Source organism: Asterias rubens, chromosome 2 (genome assembly GCF_902459465.1).
Source record: "Asterias rubens chromosome 2, eAstRub1.3, whole genome shotgun sequence".
NCBI lineage: Eukaryota > Metazoa > Echinodermata > Asteroidea > Forcipulatida > Asteriidae > Asterias > Asterias rubens.
In genome coordinates this window covers 1,467,337-1,495,294 of record NC_047063.1, presented here as the reverse complement: position 1 = coordinate 1,495,294, position 27,958 = coordinate 1,467,337, and the positions used below count along the sequence as shown (strand labels likewise).

Here is a 27,958-nt window from a genome sequence, read left to right as displayed (position 1 = left end):
CATATGGGGAGATACAGCTAGTGAGAAGACTGGTCTGTGACATTTACAAATAGTGTCCATCTAGCTTTGACGGGACGACGACGAAGAGAGAGTAGTGGGGATCGGGAGACGATGGCTAAGCACGGGGAGCAGCTTTCGGCGGCTTGTCCACTCATCAACGAGATAAAAGTGGGGAAGGCTGTTATCTCTAAAAGCAGATTCAGTAAAAGTATGTTTTTCAAAGTTTAAATGTATTTTTTAAGTTTCCGTTTAAGTTTCCGTTTACTATAGTATTAGACCTACCGAAAAAGTTTCCGTACGGCGCCACCACTTTTTTATTCGATGTGATTATGAAGATGTTCATTTAGGAGATTTTACAAAGAACCCAATATATTGATCAATTCAACTCGGTTATAAACCAAAGTTTAGGGCACGGGAAATGTAAACTCAATCATTTTTGTGCATGCTCTACAACATATTGGACCTACCCTAGCCCAGGTTGGACTCCTCCGTTGGAGCAGGTAACGCAGGCACTGACTGACGTCCTACACCAGGGCTATGTATAGACCTACCCCTATCTGCTAGGTTGTATTCGCTCTTGTTACTTGCAGGGTCAGTAGATCAGCCGTACCCAAGAAGTGGACATTGCTGTGCGACAGATGGCATAAACTTTTACATTTATGGCGGCTACCACCCGGAATATCACATCCCCAAAAGGATCCTGAGGATTCAGATTCTGATGAAGATGAAGTTGTTGTAAATGAAATATTTCAAGAGGTAAGCTGACTGATACCACCCCACCCCCCATAAAAAAAATATCACCCGGGTAGCCCCATGCTAGGGAGTACTTCTACGTTCTAGAAACAATAAGGCTTATTGTTATAGTTTCTAGAAGTAGCTAGGGAGAATCAACTGGGAACCCTAACCATTCTAATTGCAACAATACGCCTTTCTTAATATTAAATGCATACGAGGTATGTCACAATGCTAATCCAAAACAAGGCCTTGGTCACAGTCATAACCTTACAAACAACATGTCTGCACAAAGCAAGAAATTCCCTTGTTGCATTTGGTTTCAACTATGTTGCATTCTGATGTATTTGGCAGGGTATGTAGATGGAGCGACCCTATGGGTGGTTGTAGCTCATCAGGGCCCAATTTTACAAAGCTTGTAATGCACACAAACTTGCTAAGCACAGAAAACTATTGCTTAGCAAAAAAGGTAAACAGCCAAAATAAAATACATTTACCATTTCCTCCGACTATCTTTAACTAAAATTTCTTCATCATCTTCTCTTCTCGTTTCGCTCTGATTAGAGCGTTGAGAATATTTATCCAGATCCAGAGGAGGAAGAGGCTCTGTAGACAAAGGAGAAGGGCTTTAAGTTTCCTGAAGGCCCCGATGACCCATTTTCTTTTCTTAGTTTTGTTTGTAAAATAAAACTCCTGTCCTGTCTGGATTATAGGCATAATGAACAAATTCATTCAACAGAAAACTTCTGGTTCATGTTGTTAGATGTGGAGCTTCAATATTGCAACCGAGACATGGCAAAAAGTAGAGACTGTTGGGAAGCAACCAACAGAGACAGCTTCCATGTCAAGTGAGTGGCATATAATGTTGGTCTTCAAAATAAAAAAAGGTTGCCCTGCTCTTCTTGCTGGGCCTTATTTTCCTTAAATCTGCTAGGTGAAGCTAGCAAACTGATGATGGTTGACCACTTTGCAACTACTAGACTCCCTTCTTCCCCTTTTCAATATTTTGACATTATTACAAACCAAAGTTGTCAGAATTTTAGGAACAATTAAAGTTGGTCTGTTGTAACCACATGTAGATTGCAACCATTGAGGATTGGTTACATTATTAAGTATAGTCAGATGGCTTATTTTTTTATGGTTTGACAAGTTTGCTCAAGCTTGACTTTCTTTTTTTGCTATCCAGTGCTCCTTTGTGGCCAGAATATGCTTTTGTTTGGCGGAACTGGCTACCCGTGGGGTAAGAATCCCAATGCAGATGTGTTCATCTTCAACTTGAATGAGAAATCATGGTCTATCATGGAGTGCACAGGTGATGAACGTCCCCCTGGAAAGTATGGACAGGTTAGTAACAGAGGGTCATTGTCGACAAAAAATCCCAACAAACCATATGCATGTTACATTTGAATAATGACTTGCTTTTAAAATGACAGGTGAGGTTGCTGCTTAAATTTGCATTCGAGCAAGCTTTGGTAGCTTACTTTGGTATCTCAAGATGAGCAAACCCTGGAACTGATGAGCCATACACGTTCATTCAGAATTGTGTATGGATATCGCCCGTCTCTTGCCCTGCATCAGGTGGGAAATGCAAATTTGTAATGGATTATTTAGTTAAAGGTGCACCAATGCAATGACCAGAGGGGTGGAGGCATGGAGGCATGGACTCTGACCGCAAATCAAGAAAGAGCACTAGACGGCGTCTATACAAGAATGCTACGGATGGCCCTGATGTGCACTGGGAAGACCATATGCCAAACTCCCAGCTCTACGCTGCCCTACCAAGGGTAACTGTTAAGATCAGGGAAAGAAGGATGAGGCTTGCTGGACACTGTGTCCGCCATCCAGAGCTAGCTGTGAGCCCACTAGTTCTCTGGGAACCCATTGATGGAATCAGGGTCAAGGGCAGGAGGAGAATTACATTCGTTGATCAGCTGAAGAAGGACGCAGCACAACAGGAAACATCTTAGCTTAGGACGCTGATGCTGGACCGGGATGTGTGGAAGACAACCATCAGAGTTTCCAGAGAAGGCGTCGGCTGCAGACATCCTCTCGCTCAATTGAATGACCTCTGATGATGCTTACACTGTCATCTTGCTTTGTTCATCAAGAGCAGTTGTGGAAATACGTACTGAAAGGAACTAACAGTAAGGAAAGATTTGAATTTGAGTTTCTTGATGTGGTAATTTTGCAACTTGTTTTAATACTTTGCATGTTGACAAAGGTCTCTGTTCTTTTCTAACATCAGGCAATGGTTCTGCATGATAACAAGTTGTATTTCCACGGAGGCTGTCGGATGATTGACAATCCATTAACCAACCGTCCATACGCCTTGTTCGACTCCACTGTTTACTGCCTGGATGCAGGTAGTAAGACATGGTCACAGTTGGCCACTAGCAGCGAGATTGAATCCGATAAAAAAAAAGGCATGTACAGACATGGTTTAGCTTGGCACGATGGCAATCTGTATCTCATCGGAAGTAGCGACAATAAAGAACAGATGAAGGACAAAAAATATCTGGATGAGGTAGGTAAATTATTTCATAAATATTGTAACTAGGTGTTCAACAAGTATGTCACTTTCCACTTGACGCACCCTGGCCAAACGGTCTGCTGGCGTACATAACTCAAAATCTGGGTGGCTCTTGTGTGGGTGGTTCGAATCCTGGTCATGACAATTCGGCCTTGAGAGAGACACTAAACCGTTAATGCTTCTCAACATCAAAGATTAAATGGGTAACCTGTGACGGTAGAGATTGTTGATATGAATGATTAGCAACCTAAGCACTTAAGTGGTTCCAAAGAGTTGAGATGGTTTTCAGAATGCTTATTATAGGCACCACTCTAACATTAAAAGTTTGTTTTTGTATCTTTTCTCCTCCAAGCTGCAGGTATTTCAGCCACACAGAGATGAAGAGAATCGTTGGACTGTTGAGAAAACAAAACCCTGCCCAAAAGGAGCTAATCCTGCTCCGAGGAAACACCATAGTTGTGTCCAGTGGAAGAATGGTGTGTTAATTTCTTTTCCACTGTACTTCAAGGTTTTGTAGATTTCAATGGAATTTTGAGGGTGCCTACAAAGCTTAAAGAAACTGGACTCCTTTGGTAATTGTCAAAGACCAGTCTTCTCACTCGGTGTACCTCAACATATATGCACAAAATAACCAACCTCGGAAAATTTGAGCTCAATTGGTCGTCAAAGTTGTGAGATAATAATGGAAGAAAAAAAAAACCACCCTTGTCATACTAAGTTGTGTGTTTATTAGATGCTTGATTTTGGGACCTCAAAATCTTGAGGTCTCGAAATCCAATTCGTGGAAAATTACTTCTTTCTCAAAAACTACGTTACTTCAGAGGGAGCTGTTTCTCACAATGTTTTATACTATATTCATAAATACCCTAGACAGTTTCGTTACTCCTATTGGTGGAGAGCGCGTCACGTGGGGGTGATAATGACCAGCTGGAGCTGTTTATAACGGGCTGGCTTCCACGTGTCGGGCGCGCGCGTACGCCAATATTATCACGCGGAACGCACAATTGATAGCTATTACTAACAGCGCGTAATCTATTTCTAAGTGCGCGCGCGTAATCTATGTGCGCCCTCCCTCTGTATCACATCTATGGAGAGCCCGTGCATGCATGCTGTAACTGGGTAAGAGTTTGTTATTTCACGTACAGCCACATACCTGTGTGCTTTGATCATAACAACATGGGGTCCCCTTTAATACAGGTGTCACAAATTTAACTTTGTTTTGATTTAAACTCTCTTTAAATCTGTAGAGGTCTACATATGTGGCGGTCATAATAACGAGGTGATATTTGACGATGTTTGGAGACTAGAGCTACCGAGTTTACAGTGGTTTAAACTGCCTACTGCACTACCCGTTCCAACATGCTTCCACACAGCTGCAATTACACCAGAAACATCCAAGGTTTGCTCACTGTTTTAGCTCAAATTCATTTAGTGGGTGCGTTCGATTAGCTTCCCTGGGTCGACCCGGCGGTGGTCACTCGGGTGAGCCCCTGACAAGAGCTAATCGAACAATCTCTCACGCCTTCTCGTGGTAACGTCATGCACCTGGGGTCACCCCCAAGTGACTCACTCCAAAAGCAGGGCACTGGGGGCTGATCAGGGTGAGCCCCTGGAATGACGTCAAAGCTATTCGAACACACCAGGGGCAGACCCAGGGAAGCTAAACGAACGCACCCACTGTGAGATAAATAAGAACCCTGGTTTGGTTTCATCACAAAAGGCAATGATATCTATTTGGTAGATTTGCATAAGATTCACTGTGTTGCCAGCGTGATTTCCATTATCCATTGCTTTTTTGACCAAACATTTGCTCATCATAAATCATAGCAGCTGGGCTGGCATAGTGGTATCTTTTCTCACTTCCCACCTTAAGACCCTGGTTCGAATTCTGCCTGGGGCACTATAAGGATTGGGTTTTCAGTCCCTACCTGATCGGGTGATTTTGGTTTTCTCTGGAATAAAATTCTCTGTTTTTTTTCCTCCTACACCTAAAACTTAACTTTTCTTTAGTTATCTTTCCATGGGGACTTGGCTAGTATAGTTATTAGGTTCGATATTTTGAGAACCCTTGGCTTCACAATCAGAATTAATCAATAAAAGTATATAACACATATTTGGATTGAGCTCAAGCTATTAGTTCCTGGTTTAATCTCAAAGACGAAAAGACATTCGCAAGGCAAGGCCATTTTCATGTTGTAAGGGGTAATTTCCATTGGGAAATCTTAAAGTCAATGGGAAACTTTTAAAGGGTACCAAGGTCAAGATCAGGGGCAACAGAAGCCATAGCCTCTGTGTCCTGCAAATAAATCCAGACCTGGTTTTTAGCAGATAAACTAAATGGTCATGTGGAAGTGTTATGGCCAAGCGGTTAAGAGCACTGAGTGTGGGTGCGACTCCCAGTCGTGACACTTGTGTCCCTAAGCAAGACACTTGGGATGTAAAGCCGTTGCTTCCATGTATTGTGTAATGCACGTAAAAGAACCCAGTGCACTTATCGAAAAGAGAAGGGGTTCGCCCGTGTTCCTGGCTGGATCGGCAGCATATAGTGCCACAGCACCTTGTAAACCATTACATGGTGAAAGGAGTAGTCTATCTCATAATTCAAACTCAGTCCCATACCTCGCATAAAATACTGTATGTTTAAGCGCTTTGAAACGCCCTTCGGGTGTATAAAGCGCTATATAAATACAGACAGTTATTATTATGTAGATAGTTAACAGGTGAAGACCGACAGGTTGGCAGATGGTTGGTAACCTATACATGAATGAGGGAGGTGGGCAGAGGGAGGGGTCAAACCCTAAACCAAAGGACTAGTCAAGAACATAATCAAGTGGTGCGGTTGGCTGGTTCAGCGTCGACTTGTATCCCTATTGAATATGAAATAACATGTACTATTGGACGAGTGACACACAAACTAGTGAAACAACTCCAGTCCCGCTGGCTAGTCACTAAAGATTATTAATAAGATTTGTATTATTGTTATTAAGTATTACTTATGCAGGGTAACCCCATCAGTGTACAAAAACACTGATCTCCCTAGAAAAAGCAACACACAGAACAAGGGAGAAATGAAGCAAAATAGCCAGTTAGAAACAAAAAACAAATTTGTGACTATGTCAACCCTAAGGTTATGCAAACCCTGAGAAGGACTCTTGCTTAGTGCCATTATTATTATTTTGTTCACAGATCAAGTGCATGTATATCTTTGGTGGTCTGATATCAGATATTACCGACCTAGACTTTCGCAAGCGTAAACGCACCAACAATGTGTTCCGCATCTGGCTGGACATTCCACCTCTTGCTGATATTTCCCTAAGGAAGATTGTGTCATGTTTGCCCGATGTAACCGATGAGACCATTGCTACACTTTCTAAACTGGGAGTTCAATCTGGCCAGCTGGACAAACTGAGGCATGATAAATGTAGATAAACCATTTTGTCTCTACAGATCAATTTTAACCTGATATGAATTATCATATTGTGTCTGGCAAGCTTGCAGCTCATGGTTTTTGAGAGATATTTTATTGTGTTGAAGCCAAATCTGGCAGGTCAACCTTTTTTGGGACATATTTTATTGTGTAGAAGCCCGATCTGAAATCTATTTTAACCAAAGAGCAATGTAGATATTTTGTGGATAGATTGCTTTGATGATGTTTCATTATTATTTGTTTAATTTTAAAGTTGGATCTGTTATGGAGACTACCAAATAATCAATTTCATACCCAACTGAAATGAAAGTTTTAAATCTCAGTATATTCTCAAAAGTGTAAAAATAGCAGTAGATGTAGTTCTGACATATCTTCATGACTTATAGGCTTATAAGAGATATTTAGAAACCTGACATTTCACTATTGAATTGACTTCATTAGCGGAATATACATGCAACTTTATGAACAGCTGATTTACTTTTGGTAATTGTCAAAACTTTGTATCAAAATTTGTGCTTTCAGATGCCTAAAAAAGACTTTGGGTCTGAAATCTTTTACTATTTGAGTGAGAAATTACCTCTTTTTCAAAAAACTATGTTATTTCAGAGGGAGTAATTTCTCACAATGTTTTATACTATCACTAGCTCTCATTGCTCATTAATAAGAATTTTTTTATGCTAACAGTTATCTTGAGTAATGACCAATATTGTCCAGCGCCTTCAATAACAGTGCCATAGAAAACTGAAATGAGGTGTAACGACCTAGCGGTTTAGAGCAGAGGAATCAAGCTCTGTAATGTACAGAATGTGGTTTTGAAACACTTGTGTTTTTGAGCATGAAACTTTATCATAATTGCTTCTCTCCACCCAGGAGTACAAATGGGTATCAACCTGAAATAGACTGGCATCCTGTCCAGAAAGAGTAGAAATATTCTCAGTGGTTTAATGCCAATGAAATTGGATATTGGCTCAGGACAGACTTTGCTTTGCAGAAAACTACAAAATTCGTTCAAAGTAAAAGTGTCCATTTTCAATTCTCTTTTTGCTTGTTGCAATTGTAAAAATGCTAAAATTCTGTCTAAAAATACAACATGCGAACCTTTGAAAACCACTCTATGAAATATAAATCATGAGACAAATTATTATTGAATTATTAAAAATGATTTAACTTGAACTTGAACTTTCATTTTGTTTGAAAGGTTACCCATTTAATTCAACCTTTAACTTGGAAAGACTATCATGTCTGTTCATTCAAAGCAAATGATGGTTTGCTTTAAACACCTTTCCAAGCTAAGTTATTTCTACAATATGGCTGATTATGAGTGAATATTTCATCTTGTCCAAGTTGGTGTGCCCTTCAATTTCAAAGTCACACATGACATTAGATACTCAGAACAATTCAACTTTATACCTTCTTTAAGCTGACTTTGTGCTTGTCGATAGATTGTTGAAATAATCTCATTGTAAAATAGAAGCAAGAAAATGGTTTGTTTTTAACACTTATGCTTTAAACGTTTTACAAGCAAACCTGCTTCTAAAAGTGTGAATTATTATAAATAATTCATTATGTCGAAGTTGATGTTTTCTTCAATGTTAAAGTTATTAACATGACTGCTGATACTCAGATTGACTTTGTGCTTCTTTATAGGTTATTTAATTTATCAATTCAAAAATAGTCTCATTTTAAAACATAAGTAAATAATGGTATGTTTAAAAACTTAATCTAAAGCAAGAATTATTTTGAATTAATATTTTCCCATGTCTAAAATGTTACAAATGCAGGGGCCTTGCCATAATATATTGCACTTTGAGAAACTTTTCATTTAGAAGTACTGCGTGCGGTTAGGGAAAAATGATCACAATTTTAATCTGAGAAGCTTGACTAACGATAACTTTCTCAGATGTGTATTCCAATTGCAGATTATTCTACCACCTTTTAAAATGAAAGTTTAGTTTTATGGCTTATATCTACAACTATATAGGATTAAAACAAACAGTAGGTTCCAATTACCAAACAAATACATGGGACCTTCAACGAATTTGTACCATTAGTTTACAAAATTGAATTTTTGCTGCTTAGCTTTTAACTAGATGTTAACTTTGCATCGGGGACAAAGAATGTTAATTATTAACCATGCAGCGATGTGTGTTAAGCATTGTGTACTCGGAACTCTTTTAAATATGCAGCTAAAGGCCAATGAACAATTTCTCTGAACAATCAATAATTTATTTTCTGTACAAATCACATTTAACAATGTAAAGTTTATTTTTTAATTATTTAACATGTGCAATCAACAGATTAATTGCATCTGCAGCTGACAAGCTTTTTCTATATATTTTATAAATAAAAATAAAATAAAAACTAACCTGAGAGTATGGTTTGCATTCTGTCCTGTGTCCTAACCATAATTATGATGTAGAACTTTGATCTTAAATATTTGCAACTAAATCCTGAAAATTGCGCAGACAATCATGGTCGGATTAAAATGAGTAATGGCAGCAAGGTTTTTGTCAGAATATCAGAACCAAAAAGGATATAAAAATAATGAAAAGTACCAGAATCAGTAATTTTAAATTCTAGTAAAAAATAGGACGGGGCTGTTACAAAAACGTTTAGTTCTGGCAGGAAGTAGAGAGAAATGGATAGAAATAAGCATTTCCCTGGAATAATATGTTGGAAACTTCTGCAGGGTCATCGAGGCCAAGACCAGTGCTACAGAAGCCATGGCCTCCATGTACTTCCAGGTCTGTAAACCTTGGTTTTTTAAAGCATGGGTAGTACAGGCATAGCCATCCCCTCATAAGGTCCTGCAACAATACCTAGTTATATGAAGGGAATATGTGACAAAGGAATGATGAACATTCAACAACACTAGGAAATTAGAGGGTTCCTTTGGAGAATGAAAGGTTTTCATCACCCCGTGGCAACCAAAATTGACTGGGACCAAAATGCCCACAGATGGCTGCAACATTTCCACAGCTTTTACTATTTTGTCAAGTCCAATTTTGCCAAAAACATTAACAACTCAAACCAAGAGTTGAATATTTCCCATTCTTGTTCATATAATTTATAGTATACAATTTCTTTAAAAATTACAAGTAATAAACCACAAGGGAAATTGACTGAGTAAATTTAAATAGTTTTGGGTTTGAACGAAGACAAATTGACTGGAGCAGGACTTGAACCAACGACCTCTAGGTTAACATACCAGCATTCTACCAACTGAGCTATCCAGCCCTATGACAGTGGTCTCCCTATTAGTCAATATCTTTGTCCTTGTTTCCAGTCAGAAGCCATATATTCATAACCACTAGCTGCTGTGTAGCCAGGGAACACACCCAAATTACGATACAACATGCTAAGCGGCAGTCAGGGGATCACCTTGAGGGGATGCAACTTTTAAATATATAAATATCAAGTAAAAAAACACAAATATTACATGTTTTCAGTCAACACCCCCCCCTAAAACAAAGAATATAAAAATAGTGTTTGGAGACTATCTTGTAGACACATTAACATGAACTGAATATCTGCATGACCAGTCACTTATAAAGGAGAAGTTTTACTGGAACAGCTTTGTTGGGTCATCCGAATGGATCCCTTGCAGAAACCGAAGATAATTTGGTTCTGAAATGACAAGAGGTATTGCAAACAATTACTTTAAAAGTCGAGCAGATATAACTTCAGCCCTTTTCTCACTACCGAGCAAATTCCAAGAAATAAAATCCCAGGAATGTCTGTGACAACTTTAACCCCGCCACAATTTCCTTGGGGAAAACAAGCACTCGGTACGCTAACCACAGTGATATCTTGATTAACCCTACGTACTCCAAAGCAAGAGAGTAGTTTTTTCCCCCAGGCAATTCGCCTTTGGTTTATACAAAATTGACTAACTAGTTTGAAAGACTCTTTATAATTCCTGGTGAATATCTGGGCCCAATTTCACTTAAGTCCCAGATTGTGATCATCGCTGTCACACTTGCAATGAGATCACAAACTGAAAATCCATCCCTTTTGCGGCGTAGCTGATTTGCATTTCATACTGTCATTGCAGTTGCAATGAAAGGAAAAATAAACGTTTTGTTTCAGGCTAGAAATTGTTACTTTTGACACAACCCACCAGCAAAATTGTCATACACGTCAAGATTTTGTTGCTGCAGTTCGATAACAAAATATTTAATATTAAATAAGTTAAAACTTACAGAACATAGGCATTCTTATAAAAAAGTCAACATGAATTCAAGTTCAAATTTGTTTCATTTGTATGAACTTAGTTTTATAACATTTAGTAACAAATATTAATAAGATTGATGACAAAAATGACAAAACTAAGTTTGAGAATGAGTGGTTTTCTTTCTGACATCTGTAAATGTCTGACAACGTCAAAATGAAGAATAGTTAAAAACAATCCTAGAGAGTTATCATCATAAAAATATATTAATAAAATTATACCCTCATTATCTACTAAGCTTACAAGCACATTATGTACATAATTAACTTTTTAACTTTTTTTTTTTGTATTCCCCCAAAAGGCCTATTATCTATTTAATAGATGTTAAACTTGCATCGGGATAATATTATTTGGTTTTATCCTTTCACCAATGTGTGTACAAACTGTATACTCTGTAGTACTTTTCCCCAAGTTCTGTGAAAAAAACCCACATGCATATTACTTGTGTGGGATTTGAACCCCATACCTTTGCCAATCTAGAGTAGATGTCTCACCAACTAGACCACCGATATAGGATATGAGCTGCTTCTTGCTACTGGGCAATCTCAGTGTTCTAATAGTAAGACATCTGCTCTACAAAGGTTGTGGGTTCGAATCTCACCCGAGTATTATGGCCTGTGATTTTTTTCACAGAACTCCTAAGTACCGAGTCTACAGTGCTTACACACACCGGTGCAAGGGTACAACCAAATACTAAAAATCACATCCCTATTAGGGGTTAGTGACAAGGGATATTGCGGATTTTAAGGCTTACCGTTATCTGCAGAAATATGACCCTTGCGTATGAGGAAATCCAAAATGATCAGGGCACAGTTTGGTTTGAATTCCTTGGTCGCTATCTTTGCCTTGACCTGAGTTAGTCAAATGAATTGAGAATGAAATGGAAGTAATTATGAGTATTAATGCAATTTTTTCCACAAGAGAAACATTTCTTGTGAATTTTTTTTAAGACGTGCTTCTGCCTTTATTTTGTTTGGGGAGATTTAAACAGCCATGGCTAACTCAGACAATACCTCTTTCAAAATACGTTTTAATATAACATTTTTAGTAATAAATTTTGATAATAATAATATTATTATTTACTATTTAGTATTTATTCTCCCTGAAATAACTGTCTCACATTAATTTGTGATGTTCATGATGAGTGCTAATGAGTTTATACTCAACGGTGAATCAGCGACTAACTCCCAGAGAGGAAGTCCTTCACCCAATCTGGTTGGTATGCCTGAGCAGGTACTACCAGATCGTATACAAACTGCTCACAACAGGATTCGCATTGCAAGAAGAAAATGGAGTAAGAATGATAACAAACTAGCGACGGAATGTTATATTAACAGTGAACCGGACAAGAGAGGATATAGAAGGAGAATGATAAGCCTATGGCAAGATAAAAGAATGTTTGAGACTAGTGAGCAGTGTCTTGCAGACCAGGTACTATCAAACGGAACCAGTGGTTAACAACTGTGGAGAACTGAGGAGATGAAGAGGATAGTACAAGCTGAAAGGGAAAGAACGGAGAGGTTGGTGACTACCAAGTACCAGAGGAGACAGCTGCTGCTAGCTCGCGTATTGATAATGAGGTTGAACAGCCAGGGTTGAGTCAGGAAGAGGAGGGTATCGGCGGCGAAGCGAGTGGTGTAGAGTTGATGGAAGAGGAGGAAGAGGCCCAGATTAAAGACAGGCTTCAAGAGGTGATGGAAGCGGCCAAGGGATCAAACGGGTGGAGTACCCCAGCTTTGCCCCGGGTCCCAAGGAAAAGGCTTGCAGAAATGTCAGCCATGGTAAGTAAAGTCCTTGGGTCAGTAAGTACGAGTAATCTATCGGATACTAACCGTCTTATTTTTGCAGGGGCAGTTGTAGAAGGGAAAAGTTAGGTGTGAAGGCGTCACAATCAAAACACAAAAACAGTATGCCATGGTGGAAACGTCAGCTGGAGGGTCAAATTAAGGACTTGCGAAAAGATCTCAGTAGAATAGAACTAATGATTAAAGGCTTAATAAAAGGTTCAGACTCAAGGAACGCAATTATGGCAAAGTACAAGGTCAAAGTTAAGGGATAAGTGTGGTAATGGAGGATAAAGAGTTAAGGCTAAGGCTGCAAAAATGAAAAGGTATGACGACAAGGTTAGGCAATTTCACCAGAACAAGTTAGTCAACACCAATCAGCATCAATTGTTCAAGGAATTAGACGGAAAGGCTGACGGCGCTCAAGCAGGCCCAAGGCCAACAGAGGCAAAAGCTTTCTGGGGTGGTATTTGGGACAAACCAGTACAGCACAACCGACAAGCGGAATGGCTAGTGGATGTGAAAGATGAATTCAGAGGGGTGTAACAGCAGGAAGGTTTCCAGATTGACATGGATAAGGTAAAGAGACAGGTAAAGAAAGTGCCAAATTGGAAAGCCCCGGGTCCGGACCCAGTGCATGGGTACAGCTGTCGATTTTACAAAACTCTTCCTAACTTAAGACTAATCTTAGGACTTACGACGAGTCCCAACCCTGCACTGTAGCATGCAGACCTTAAGATTAATCCTAAGTTAGGAAGAGTTACTCGTCCTAACTCGAGATAAGACGAGTCCTAACTCTTTGTGAAATCAACGGCTGGTTGAAGAACTTCCATAGCTTGCATGAGCGTATGGCCCTACAACTGCAGGATTGTCTAGTAAAGGGTAAGGTCCCATGCTGGATGAGTGAGGCCAGAACGGTTCTGATTATGAAGGATATCTAGATGGGTAACATTGCCAGTAACTGTAGACCAATCACGTGCTTACCTGTAATGTATAAACTCTTGACTAGTATGTTAGCAGAGGACCTGTATTGCCATGTAGACGACCAACAGTTGTTTCTAGAGGAGCAGAAAGATTGCAAGAAGCTGTCAAGAGGTACGAAGGACGAAAGGCAGTACTGAAGGACTGCAGAAGCAGAAAGACTAATTGGCGATATAGTGTGGATCGACTACAAGAAGGCGTATGACATGGTATTGCACACATGGATAATGGAATATGTGTATATTGTCAGAGTGGCTGATGAAGTAAAACAACTTCTCAGTGAGAGCATGAAGACATGGCGAACCAATATTCCTGTAAACAATGATAGTCTGGGCAAGGTATGTATAAGAAGAGGTATTTTCCAAGGTGATTCTCTGTCTCCGCTGCTGTTTGTTCTTGCACTGATGCCCCTGTCAATGATTCTGTGGAAGGTAAGTGCCGGTTACGAAATGAAGAAGGACGAATGTAAGATAAACCATCTACTGTTTATGGCTGATTTGAAAATGTTTGCAAATAATGAGGAGATCGACTCTTTGGTGCAGACCATCAGGATTTTCAGCGATGACATAGGGATGAAATTTGGCCTAGAGAAATGTGCTTCAATGACAAAGAAGAGAGGAAAGAGGGTACATTCCGAAGGCATCGCTCTGCCAGATGGTGCACAGATGAGGGCTTTGGGTGAAGAGGAGAGTTACCGGAATCTTGATGTACTAGAATCGGACTATGTTCTTCATGAGGAGTCAAAGGTAAGGATGAGGGCAGAATACATCAGAAGAGTCAGGAAATGTTTGAAGTCTAAACTGAACGGGGGGAACATGGTTAAGGCGATTGATGAGGTACAGTTCAGGTATAGTCGAGTGGACTAAGGAAGATCTAGATGTGAAAACTGATGACCATGAGTGGTATGTTTCATCCGTGGGCAAATGTGAGCAGGCTTTATCTTCCGAGGTCAGAGGGAGGTAGAGGGTTGTTGAGTGTGGCAGACAATGTCAACATCGAGCGCAGGAGTTTGCATTGTCATATAAGAAGGACTGAGGAGAACTTGTCGAAAGTAGCACATAAATATTTATGAATGCGGGCGAAGTTGGGCCAAAGGAGTACAAGAGGGAAAAGAAAGAAGAAAAACACCAAGATTGGCAGAACAAACCACTTCATGGTAGGTTCTTAATGTGTACTAAAGAAGTGGCCTGCAACAAGTCCTGGAATTGGCTAAAGAGCGGAGAGTTGAAGAAGGAAACCGAGGGCTTGATTACTGTTTCTCCTATGTGCAGGATGTGTAACAAGGCGGAGGAGACTATCTTTTATATTGTCAGCGAGTGCAGTAAGATGGCCCAGATGGAGTACAAAGGTAGACATGACCAGTTGGCCAACATAATTCATTGGGATCTGTGTAAAAAACGGGGTGTCCAAGTGACTGCAAAATGGTACGACCATGTTCTGGAGAAAGTTACAGAGACCGACCAGGTCAAGATCCTCTGGGACTTTAACATTCACACTGATCATGTTATAGAGCATAGATAACGCAAAGAAGATTTGTCATCTTATAGACATAGCCGTGCAGGGAGATTTAGTAGCTTCGAAGGAGATGGACAAGAAGAGATCCAAAAGTACCAACACCTAGCCAGGGAACTGCGTAAGACTCGGCAGGTGAAAGTGAAAGTAGTACTTGTGGTGGTTGGAGCGCTTGGCACCATTATTAAAGCACTGGGGAAACGTATGGATGAAATAGGAACAAAAGTAAGAATGATCTGTTGCAGAAGGCAGCGCTGTTGGAAACGGCAAGGATCCTAAGAAAGAGCTTGAGATCTTAGGCTACAGGACGTACAAGAGGACGTAGCCCGTTGCAAGGAGTTACCGGCACAAATGAAAATATGATCTTTGTTTTGCATGCTATGATAAGATGAAATAATAATAATAATCGGTTATTATATCGCACTTTTCACACCTGCGCTGCCATCACCATTACCCCTAGACACTCATTCCTTAAACCATCTCAGCTCCCTGGGGAGTAAACAGTCTGTGCAACCAAAGCGCTACATCCATAGCAAGAACCATCTCTGCACTCAGTGGTACCCATTAACCCCTGAGTGAAGAAAATCAATTATAGTTTTAAAGTGTCTTGCTCAGGGACACAAGTGACACGACCAGGACTCGAACCCACACTCTGCTGAACAGAAACACCAGAGCTTAAGTTCGGTGCTCTTATCCGCTCAGCCACGACACTCCACGATTCAACTATCTCAAGTTAACTACCAGAATGTTTGATTAATCCCATCGGGGTTGCAAGGCCATGTAGCCAGGGATCGCACCAAAGTTTACGATACAACCTAGCAAGAATGACCAGGGGCAGGGAGGGGATTGCCTTTGTAAAACATCACGCCTGGTGAATTTGGATGGAATAATGGGGTCAACATGAAACAAAACGTAACCTCACCTCTTCTATCGTCCATAAGTAAAATTCTAAGACCTCATCGTCATTGATTTCGGGCACAAAGTCCACGGGAAGTTCAAGGTCATAAACAAATTGTGTTTCATCAAAAAGACCTTGTTTGTCCTCATAAAAGTAGCTGGAAAAAAGAAACACAAAAATTGAGTTTTGCAGACAAACGCGTTTAAAACTTACTACTGATGCTTATAAAAAGATAACAACGTGTCAAATAGGACTTTGGGACACTTGGTGGCAGCAAACATACAAGGTAATGTCCTATTGTTCACGTAATTCTGAGCATGCGCATTGGTTATGACAAAACAATGGATTGAGTGTCTGGTACAAGGAATTATACTGCTGTATTGTGCACAAAAAATAACCGCATAGCGTCCCTTGTGCTATTTTTACCAGCTTTACTGTCTTGAGTATGCACCACCGGCAACAAAAAGGCTGCAAAGGTCGCTAAACATTTGTATCAGCAATCTGTACCTATTCTATTTTATAAAGAATACCTCACGGCACCAGCGGGTACAGCTTTTACTGCAATGCATTCTGGGATAGACGCTTCTTCTGCGCACTCTTTGACAAGACATTCTTTGATTGACATCCCTGATGGCAGACCACCAGCTGCCTAGGATAAAACAAAAATAGAATACAAATTCATTTAACAAAAACAATTGTATTTGAAAGATGGGTTGAGCAAAGACAAAATGACTGGAGCTGGACTTTAACCTACGACCTTCAGATTACCGTACAGGCACTCTACCATCTGAGCTACCCAGCCCTATGTTGGCGGTCTCCCTTTATTTTTGACAATATCTTGAACCTTTACCTAGTCAGTTTCCCTGGTGGTTTATTACAAATATTTCAAAAGGTATATTGGCCCTTTTCTTCAGTTTTCCATCTGTAAGCCCCAGTCCAAAGGGATAAGGGAAGATCTGAGAGGGTTTAAGTGTAGTGGGGGACCTAACCCCTCTACACAAGAGTCTGTTCCTGAAGCCCCTTAGATCTGTTTATTTGGGCTCACCACATTATCCAGTCTGTTCGGAAATGTTGACTTTGTCGAAGAGCGTCTCCCAACCCACATACACAATCCTTTAGTTGGGTGGTGGCAGTATCCATTCAGATGAACTCCATATTGCTTAATTCCAAACAGACCTGTAAACGAATTCAGAAGAAAGTTAGAAAGTTAAGTAATTATTGTCAAAATTAATCTTTAAACACTCTCGGAAACAATGAGACACAACATTATGATTCACTTACTCCACCCTAACAACAAAAAAACAAAATCAAAATCCCTTTCATGTAAGACAAATCCATAATATCAGTGCAAAAGAGAAATTATAATTTAGCAAAAAGTTGGATATTACGTAGCACACAGACACAGCGCAAAAGCATTAACAGTTTATTTGATTAAAGGTAGGGTCATGGATTGGTTTTTGTCAACATAATGATGATTTACTGACCAAGTTGTCAATAAAAATATTATAAGTCAGCTTTGAAAGTTTCAGATGAAAACAGCGCCAACAATTAATAACTATCAAAGTATTTTCATAAAGAAAAGTCAAACCAACCCAGCTTTAATGAGGTGGCAAGTACTCCCAACTGCACCCACAGAATTCACAAGCAGACACTCCATGAGTTTTGGAGATTCCCAAATGCTTTCAACTTACTCTTTTCAGACAAAATCATTTTAAAGCCATTGGACCCTTTCGGTAAACAGTGTTGTCCAAGGCCCACACTTTGTGTACCACAACTTCTATATCAAATAACAAACCTGTGAAAATTTAGGCTCAATCGGTCATCGGAGTCGGGAGAAAACAAGGGAAAAACCCACCCTTGTTTCCGCGCGTTTCGCCGTGTCATGACATGTGTTTCAAATAAATCCGTAATTCTCGTTAACAAGAATTTATATTGTTTTGCTGTTTTCTCAAAAAGTAAAGCATTTCATGGAATAATATTTCAAGAGAAGTCTTTCACCATTGCCTTCTGTAAACCCTGTAAGTTATTTTTAAATCTGTGACATTTTTTGTTTTCTGAACCGAAAGGGTCCAATGGCTTTAAAGAAGGATGCTTACCACCTTTAAAACAAGGAGGCTTTCAGGTAGAAACTACACAGGATCAACTTGAGGTCTACACTACAAACAAACACATCTTTTCTCAAATAGGCCTGTACTGAATGATAAAGGAAGGCCGCTTTGCAGGATATGTTTGCCAATGCTGACAATTACAGAGAGAAAAAGATCCTTGAAATTCTACAGGGTGAGTCATTTATAAAACCTACTCACAAGTAAGCTTGGGCGATATCGATTTATTTTATTCACGATATATCGCCGACAATATATCGCGGTATTCGATATAATCGCGATTAATGAAATTTGACATCATCACTCTTAAAACTCCAAGCGAAAGTTGTAGAAGAGACAGTCATAGCATAAGAGAGGTGTTCTAATGACCTATTCTTCTGGTTTTACTCCAAACCTATGGGGTGCAAGATGTCTCAGCTAGCAATTACATCGCGATATTTAATCGATATATCGCGATATATCGATATTTCGATTAAAACCAAATCCATCCGATATCAAAATCGTGTCAAAATTAATTTCGCGATATTCGATAATATCGTGATATCGCCCAAGCTTACTCACAAGTAGCTGCACGTTCCATGTCCATGAGTGCTACATCATGGTATGAGGATGACACTGCGTACATCTGAGAATGGTAGAGAGAGAACAAACCAATCATATGAGCTCAATTTTTTGTGTGGCATTTCTTCCAATTTTAAAACTCACAAACTGTAAATGCCCATTTTTTTTTAAACTATAATTTAATAAACAACTAGTGAAACTGACTGGGTAAAATTTTGTAAATGATTTGGGATTGAACACAGACAAAATTACCAGAGTGGGACTTGAACCAACTATCTCTATTATGAACTTGTATGCCAATTACCAGAGTGGGTCTTGAACCAACTTCCTCCAGATTAATGTGCCAGCACTCTACCAACTGAGCTATCTATATAGGAACCTCTGCACTTAAGCTGGAAGATTTAGCACTTTATAATACAAAAATTACTCACCTCATCCCGCCATCCTCTCAGCGTTCTAAACACTGACAACTTTTTCAAATTTTGAAGAAGTACAGCCATCTTGGATGTCCGCTCCTCGAACGTCTTCAATGAAGGAGACAAAGAAACTCTCTCCACAGCATCTGAGGCCGCATCTTTTGTAATGACAAAGACATCTGGATAACCTTGAAGATGTTTGAGAACAGTTGGGGTGATGTGGCCGACTTGATGATTCTCGATAAAGAATGGCTTACATTTACTCCGACTTGAGTCTGTTTTTAAAAAAATTTAAAGAGTGTTTTTTTTTTTTTTTCAAAGAATGACAGATCTACTTTATGAATAAATTGAGATTTTAGGACTACATCATTTCGACTTTGGATGATCCTCAATGGAAATAGTACATCAAGTAGATTATTTTCCTATTTCTCAATTTCACCAACAAACTTATTTCATCCAAAAGTGTCAAAAACAGGATTAAATTAGAAGTTCCTAAAGAAATTTGTAAAATTAAATCGACAAATTTAGAAAAAACCCCAAGATGATATATTTGATTTGAGTTGGCTTTGCAATCTTCAAGTGCCTTCCACCTTTAAGACCCAGATTTGATTCACACCAGAGGCACTATGTGAATTTGGTCTTCAGTCCCTACCCGACTGCATGGGTTTTCCATGGAATAATTCTCTGGGTGGGAGTTTTCCTCCCATACTTCTAGAAACTATCAAGCTATACTATAGTTACTAGAAGGAAGTATTCCTCCCACATCTAAAATCTTTCTTCCTTGTCTTCTCTCCAAAGGGTTCTTGTAGTAGTACAGTGATTAATTCAATTTCAATTCAATTCAATTCCTTTTTCATCCTGCCCAGCATGAAAATCACTTTCTCGATTCGCACATTAAAATACAATTATTAAAAATAGCACAAAAACATACATGAACCGTAGAAATTAAAAAACAGCAACAGTATAATAAAAATATCACATGGCACAAATAAATAGTTTTAAAATAAACCTGAATTAAAATATACATCAAAACAGAAAATAAACCAAGGATAACTTGGAAAGGAAAGGGGGATGGAAAAGGAGAGAAGGAAGGGTGGGGGTGGGAAGACAAAGTACGAATCAAGTCATCTAATACAATTTTTGTTAAAATAAGAAGTTCACTAGGTAAGAAGGAGAGGCGATGACGATAAGTGTTGGATTTCAGTTGACGCAATCTCCCAGACTTATTAAAAACAAAACGTCTATGAAGTGGGTGGGTATCATCAACTTGTACACTTTCAAGTTTTGACACCAGAGCTGCCTCGTAGATGGAACCTAAGTCTTTTACAGGAATACCGATGATCTTACTAGCAGATCTAGTGATTCTGTTGATTTTATTTTGATTACCCACAGACAGACCAATGGCCCATGCAGTGCAAGAGAACGCAATGACAGACTGAATTACACTTTGGTAAAACAACATGATAATATCCCGGTCAATGTTAAAATCTTAAGTTTCCTAAAAAAATGTATACGTTGATTAGCCTTAGAGCATACATGTAATTTTTTAGTATTAACATTCCAATATAAATGGCTATCAATGTGAGTCCCAAGGTATTTATGTTCAGTGACCATTTCAATAACAACACCATTTATGTTTAAACAGGCTCGATCTCCGTCTGATTTTTCCGAAAATCAAATACAATTTCCTTAGTTTTTGTGCATTTCAAACCAGAAAATTTTCTTTGCACCAATTAACAAACTTGGTAATTTCATCTTTATACCCCATCTCATCCTCGTGATGAGTAATGAATCCTGGAAGTGAAGTGTCATCTGCATACTTGACCATGGAACACGTGGCATTACTACATCTAAGATCGCTGTATAAAGTGTAAAAAGTACTGGGGATAAAACACTTCCCTGAGGGGCGCCTGAATTGGTATAAACAGTTTCAGAAACTGACTACATTAGTCTAACTCTCTGTGATCTATTTAAAAAAAAATTATTTATCCATAAAATCAAATACGGGTTAACATTCATCCCCCTCAGCTTGCCAAACAGAACATGAGGCTGGATCAAGTTAAATGCCAAAGAAAAATCCACAAACAAAGTCCTAACATATGCTTTAGAACTATCAAGATGGCTATAAATGCCATGCAACAACCTTAGGATGGCATCTTCAACGCTGCGCTCCGTTCTGTAAGTAAACTGCAGGGGATCAATAAATGGTTCCGTCAGGGTGACCCTAAGAGTGCTTGGCAGGGCATCAAAACGATTATCGGATGTGGGAAACAAACCAACGTAGTCGTTCCACCTGGTGGTATCGCAGCATTCCTGAGTGATCTTAATAACTTTTATGCCAAATTTGACAACAAAGACTTTACTGGTGCTAATCATGAACAAGGTGAAACTGTAAAAAATCACTGTAAAAAACTGCTGATGTCAAAATTAAGTTCGCTATTCTGAGAGTACTTGCTTGAAAAGAAAATCCATAAAAAAAAAATTAAAAAAAAGGCAAAGTCAATGGAGGTAATCGAACCAGGGTCCACAGAGCTGCTTGGCAGGCAAAACAAAATCAACAATCAACCTAGTTAACATAACCCCGTCGTAAGGAGGATTCAGTATCGCAACTACAAAGAGAAAAATTCAATCTTTATAATTAAATGACCAAATGATAAACCCATAAAAATTAAATATTCGATATACGATTTATTTATACTTTAAAACAAAATCTTTTTAAGCAAATTGGTTTCTTCAAATTTCTGCAGTCTATGATGACTATTGAATATTTATTGAAACGATTGAAGGAATATCACAACAAGAATTTACCAGACACAAATTTAATATCAAATCACGTCTCATTAACACTCAGTTGGAAAAATCTCTGCAATAATTTGTAGAAATGCAATTCCAATTCCCTTCATTGTCAATACACAATTTACTCCAAGAACTTAACAAGAAGTTATGAGGTTTGTTCCGCTACTATAGTATAAGTATAATATATCTCCATACATAGACGATATATTTTATACTCGGTCATACTCATTTTAATGGTAAATTAGTTGCGATAACGTACCCTCCTCCCGACCGCCGGAGGGTTCGGGAGGAGGGTTACGTCATCGCAACTAATGGTCAATTTACCTACCTATGGAATAAAACGAATTACACCATGTCACAACCTCAAACATTTGGTCTGACCACAGACGGTCAACAGTTCCTGAAGAAGCGGCCATCTCTGTACTACATGACCTCAACAAGTTCAAATGGCGATGATGACGACAGTTCAAAAATGACTTGTTGAAGCCAAGAGGAGTTCGATCTTGTTGATGGGAGTGATGATAATATTGATAATGACTACCAAATCCATTGATAATGCATTGACCTCGGTGCTGACAATCACATGTTTTTATAATCCTAGTTAATCCGCTAATGCCAATGGCAAAGCTTACAGTAATATCAACAACAGAGCTACGACACCTCATTTTATTCGTCCGAAGGCCGAAGGTTGACCATGTGTGTGTGCTGCTGCTAGCTGGGCCTGCTGATAAGTATGCTGATACTGATTTAAACGGCTAAACTGCCTGCAGGAGGAGGTACGTTTGGGGAGAGTTTTTTTTAACGGTCCCCTTGTATACCTCCCTCTACGGTTGTACTAGTTTCATCCGGATACCCTCCGCGCCCCCACCCCCCCCCCCCCCCCCCCAAAGCGATGACGTCACGCGTCACATTCATAATGACAAAACTTTCGAGCGGTCGCCATTTAATTCCTCGGTTAAGGCGACTAAAAACTTGAACATAGCTCGTTTTGACAGCTTTCAGAACTGACAGTTTGCTCATAGTTGACTTATGGAAACAGGACAATGTGCTTTTGATATATGAGGGTAAATTATGAAAAAATTATACCAAATTAATTATAAAAATTAAAATAGGATGGATAATTCATAACGGCAACGCAAGTGGCAGGCTTATTTTGTGCTGCATCTTTTTCGTGAAAAAAGAGCAGGTAGATATTTGGAGTGCATGCTCATGTTATTAATTAATAGCCCCTACTGAATCGGGCCAAATTTCACAAAGCTAATTAATTAAGCAAAAATACTCCTTGACAAAAAACTAGTTCCTTTTCTAATCCACTAAAGTAGTACAGTAGTGGATTAGAAACGGATTTTTTTTTTAAATCTAGCTGCTGGAGCTAATAAGAAAATCTGAGCTGAGAGATATTGAGACAGAGTTGCTGGGCTCACACACACAATGTTTTTAAACTATCATCAACAGCTCTCCATCGCAATGCTTGTTACCTAGTATTTTAGTAAGTTTTTATGCTAACATTAACAATACAATTACTTAGAGTAATTGACCATAGTGTCCACTGCCTTTGTTTAAGTGATTTTTATTTTACTTTTCATTTGAAAATGTTTATATCATATAACTTGTCTATATAATCATAACGTAATTATAATTTAAATATTAAAATTGTAAATATATCAATCTTCAGTCATACAAATTAAAATTTCAGATGTCTGTCCATAATATCACTCAGTCTCTTTTTGTAACTTTCATTTTTATGTCAACATGCTTTCCTTGTTTTGCATTTATAATTATATTTCTAAAAAAAATAGTGTTTTTTTTCAATTTACACTTATCAGATACTGTTCAGACAGTGAGGGCACCTCTGGACTCTGCATGAAGGGAAACTGTTGACAAAGAAGCCAAGATTCATTAAAAGTTCAAGACCAGCAAAGGTAATTATTGATTTTTCAAATTATAACAATTGTTAAAACCTTTGGAAGTTGTGAATGTGTTTTTGCATTTTAATACACAATTACTTTTATCAGTAGGATAGATTGTCAATGAGTCAAACTACGGGAGAAAGGGGCCAAAATTCAATTCACAAAGACTTGGTTACCTAAGAGAGCATTAAATGGGGAAAAGGGGACACAGAAAATGGCTAGCGACTAAGGATGTGGTTTCAAGCTCAATTACCAATTCTCAAGAAAAAAACACATAATACTTCTATTAATCAAGAGTATGAGAGGTATTCATTGATTCCTTGATCAGAAATTAACCTCTAAATAATTTTATTGTTTATTTGTTTACTCTGCAGGCAATGCTTCTTTAACCAGGGACAAGAACTCATCAGGAGGATTTGAACCTTTTCATGGAAGCACCATTTGTAAATCTCTTTAGTAATGTTGGTTCTAAACCAATGGTTGAAAACACCTGTTTTGATCAGTACACTACCCACAAAAGATTTTCACCTTGCACACAGATCACCCGAAGAAGCTATCAGAAGGAACATCAGCCACCAATGCTATTGATGTTTGAATTCAATTGTATGACACAATAGTAAACTTTAAAAAAAAAGATTTCCATCCTCGCAGCAAACATCAACACTAAACAACTTTTTAGTCTTGGTACTGCTTCAAAAAAGTGCTAGAAAAACACAAGTGACAGTTTTTTGATAAATGTTCATTAGTTTCAATTTAGAGAAAACTCATGACGTTCAACAACAACAGTTTTGCCAAACTTATTTGGACTCACTCATTGACAAATCAAAGCAGCAAAACCACATAAATCACACAAGGCTACTTGTCAGGAGTTTTATCTTTGTAACTTTCTACTTTAATATTTTGTATTGAACATTATTGTGTTTGCTTATAAGAAAAAATGTTAACCACTGAAGCAAATTGTAAATAAAACATTGTTTATTCATTGGAAATTTTCAACAATGTTTGATCCATTTTTGTATGTTTGTTTTTGTCTTTGGACTGCTGGGAAAAGACTCCATTAATTTTGAGGCAGGATGTCCAAAGTAAAACATAATTTCCCCCTGGCAAAAGTTCCAATAACAGTGGGTGCCCTTGTTTTTCATGAATGTTTTGCCACCAAAACAAAAAGTTTCTGATAAAAGAATTCTCATAAAATACTTGAAAAAACACCCCTATCAAGTCGGGTCTGGTCATGAAATTGTGAGCATGTAAAACTGTTCTATGGTATTGGTTTTTGGGTAGTTAACATTAGAATGGTTATTCAATCATTTCACTGGAAGGGTTCTTACTTTGGTATCATCAAGCGAGAAGGGAAAATAAAATGTTCTTGACTACTATAGTCTTCTTTAGACAAGCTTTCAAATGAACATTCCACAGCAATTTATTATATTATATTAGAAAGGATCTTATTTGAACCAAAGTAGCGCTCTAATCATTGGACAGCCGAGTGTTCAGTTTATTTAACGGTCCCAATAAATAGCGCCCTCTTACAGTTCGGTAAACCAGGGACATCATGACGTCTTCATCAGTCATCACACAACCTCGTTTTGGCGGCGGTCACCCCGCATCTTCGATTGTGCTCACGATTTTCGCTTCCCGCTCGACCCCCTGTCTCCCGTCATGCTTTGTATGATGCAGGTTTTGGGAGAGTTTTTTTTTAACGGTCCCCTTGTATACCTCCCTCTACGGTTGTACTAGTTTCATCCCCTCTCCGCACCCCCCCCCCCCCCCCCACCACCGAGCGATGACGTCACATCCATAATGACAAAACTTTCGAGCGGTCGCCATTTAATTCCTCGGTTAAGGCGACTAAAAACTTGAACATAGCTCGTTTTGACAGCTTTCAGAACTGACAGTTTGCTCATAGTTGACTTATGGAAACAGGACAATGTGCTTTTGATATATGAGGGTAAGTTATGATTTGAAAAAATTATACAAAATTTATAAAAATTAAAATAGGATGGATAATTCATAACGGCAACGCAAGTGGCAGGCTTATTTTGTGCTGCATCTTTTTCGTGAAAAAAGAGCAGGTAGATATTTGGAGTGCATGCTCATGTTATTAATTAATAGCCCCTACTGAATCGGGCCAAATTTCACAAAGCTAATTAATTAAGCAAAAATACTCCTTGACAAAAAACTAGTTCCTTTTCTAATCCACTAAAGTAGTACAGTAGTGGATTAGAAACGGATTTTTTTTTTAAATCTAGCTGCTGGAGCTAAGAAGAAAATCTGAGCTGAGAGATATTGAGACAGAGTTGCTGGGCTCACACACACAATGTTTTTAAACTATCATCAACAGCTCTCCATCGCAATGCTTGTTACCTAGTATAAAGTTTTCATGGAATTATGCTAACAATTACTTAGAGTAATTGACCATTTAGTGTCTACTGCCTTTGTATGAGTGATTTTTATTTTACTTTTCATTTGAAAATGTTTATATCACATAACTTGTCTATACAAAGTAATTATAATTTAAATATTAAAATTGTATAATATATCAATCTTTAGTCATACAAATTAAAATTTCAGATGCCTGTCCATAATATCACTCAGTATCTTTTTGTCACTTTCATTTTTATGTCAACATGCTTTCCTTGTTTGCATTTATAATTATATTACTAAAAAAAACAGTTCTTTTTCAATTTACACTTATCAGATACTGTTCAGACAGTGAGGGCACCTCTGGACTCTGCATGATGGGAAACTGTTGACAAAGAAGCCAAGATTCATTACAAGTTCAAGACCAGCAAAGGTAATTATTGATTTTTCAAATTATAACAATTGTTAAAACCTTTGGAAGTTGTGAATGTGTTTTGCATTTTAATACACAATTACTTTTATCAGTAGGATAGATTGTCAATGAGTCAAACTACAGGAGAAAGGGGCCAAAATTCAATTCACAAAGACTTGGTTACCTTAGAGAGCATTAAATGGGGAAAAGGGGACATAGAAAATGGCTAGCGACTAAGGATGTGGTTTCAAGCTCAATTACCAATTCTCAAGAAAAAAACACATAATACTTCTATTAATCAAGAGTATGAGAGGTATTCATTGATTCCTTGATCAGAAATTAACCTCTAAATAATTTTATTGTTTATTTGTTTACTCTGCAGGCAATGCTTCTTTAACCAGGGACAAGAACTCATCAGGAGGATTTGAACCTTTTCATGGAAGCACCATTTGTAAATCTCTTGAGTAATGTTGGTTCTAAACCAATGGTTGAAAACACCTGTTTTGATCAGTACACTACTCACAAAAGATTTTCACCTTGCACACAAATCACCTGAAGAAGCTATCAGAAGGAACATCAGCCACCAATGCTATTGATGTTTGAATTCAATTGTATGACACAATAGTAAACTTTAAAAAAAAAGATTTCCATCCTCGCAGCAAACATCAACACTAAACAACTTTTTAGTCTTGGTACTGCTTCAAAAAAGTGCTAGAAAAACACAAGTGACAGTTTTTTGATAAATGTTCATTAGTTTCAATTTAGAGAAAACTCATGACGTTCAACAACAACAGTTTTGCCAAACTTATTTGGACTCACTCATTGACAAATCAAAGCAGCAAAACCACATAAATCACACAAGGCTACTTGTCAGGAGTTTTATCTTTGTAACTTTCTACTTTAATATTTTGTATTGAACATTATTGTGTTTGCTTATAAGAAAAAATGTTAACCACTGAAGCAAATTGTAAATAAAACATTGTTTATTCATTGGAAATTTTCAACAATGTTTGATCCATTGTTGTATGTTTGTTTTTGTCTTTGGACTGCTGGGAAAAGACTCCATTAATTTTGAGGCAGGATGTCCAAAGTAAAACATAATTTCCCCCTGGCAAAAGTTCCAATAACAGTGGGTGCCCTTGTTTTTCATGAATGTTTTTCCACCAAAACAAAAAGTTTCTGATAAAAGAATTCTCATAAAATACTTGAAAAAACACCCCTATCAAGTCGGGTCTGGTCATGAAATTGTGAGCATGTAAAACTGTTCTATGGTATTGGTTTTTGGGTAGTTAACAGAATGGT

At 38.3% G+C, this 27,958-nt stretch overlaps 1 protein-coding gene, 2 long non-coding RNA genes and 1 pseudogene across 4 annotated transcripts; 3 read left to right on the top strand and 1 right to left on the bottom strand.

Moving 5' to 3' along the window:
- Positions 1-4: 4 nt before the first annotated feature.
- On the top strand, positions 5-7,230 carry LOC117306983 (annotated as a pseudogene).
- Positions 7,231-9,968: 2,738 nt separating this feature from the next.
- Positions 9,969-22,766, bottom strand: LOC117306970 (nudix hydrolase 20, chloroplastic-like). 2 transcript variants are annotated; one of them, XM_033791573.1, is made up of 8 exons: positions 22,302-22,766; positions 19,193-19,452; positions 18,762-18,825; positions 17,141-17,271; positions 16,626-16,744; positions 16,120-16,252; positions 11,675-11,771; positions 9,969-10,316 (listed from the first exon to the last, which is right to left on the bottom strand). In XM_033791573.1, the coding sequence occupies exons 1-8, from the start codon at positions 22,636-22,638 to the stop codon at positions 10,252-10,254; spliced, it is 1,206 nt and encodes a 401-aa protein (XP_033647464.1). In that variant the 5' UTR covers positions 22,639-22,766; the 3' UTR covers positions 9,969-10,251. The 2 variants fall into 2 exon arrangements, with proteins under 2 accessions (XP_033647464.1, XP_033647465.1); XM_033791574.1 differs by lacking the exons at positions 9,969-10,316; positions 11,675-11,771 and adding an exon at positions 13,693-13,762.
- A 131-nt stretch (positions 22,767-22,897) lies between these two features.
- LOC117306889 lies at positions 22,898-24,872 on the top strand. Its single transcript, XR_004520999.1, has 3 exons — positions 22,898-23,037; positions 23,800-23,895; positions 24,258-24,872. It is a non-coding gene; the product is annotated as an uncharacterized LOC117306889 (long non-coding RNA).
- Positions 24,873-25,679: 807 nt separating this feature from the next.
- On the top strand, positions 25,680-27,653 carry LOC117306887. Its single transcript, XR_004520998.1, has 3 exons — positions 25,680-25,831; positions 26,582-26,677; positions 27,039-27,653. It is a non-coding gene; the product is annotated as an uncharacterized LOC117306887 (long non-coding RNA).
- Positions 27,654-27,958: the final 305 nt, after the last annotated feature.

Bases quoted from the DNA above. Each gene is read 5' to 3' on its own strand.
- LOC117306970 (XM_033791573.1), bottom strand. From the start codon at position 22,638: ATGAGGTGTCGTAGCTCTGTTGTTGATATTACTGTAAGCTTTGCCATT. The intron at 19,453-22,301 runs GTAGGTAAATTG...TTTTAAAAACAG, and splicing joins TAATTCGTTTTATTCCATAG to ACTCAAGTCGGAGTAAATGT. The intron at 18,826-19,192 runs GTGAGTAATTTT...TACCATTCTCAG, and splicing joins TGAGAGGATGGCGGGATGAG to ATGTACGCAGTGTCATCCTC.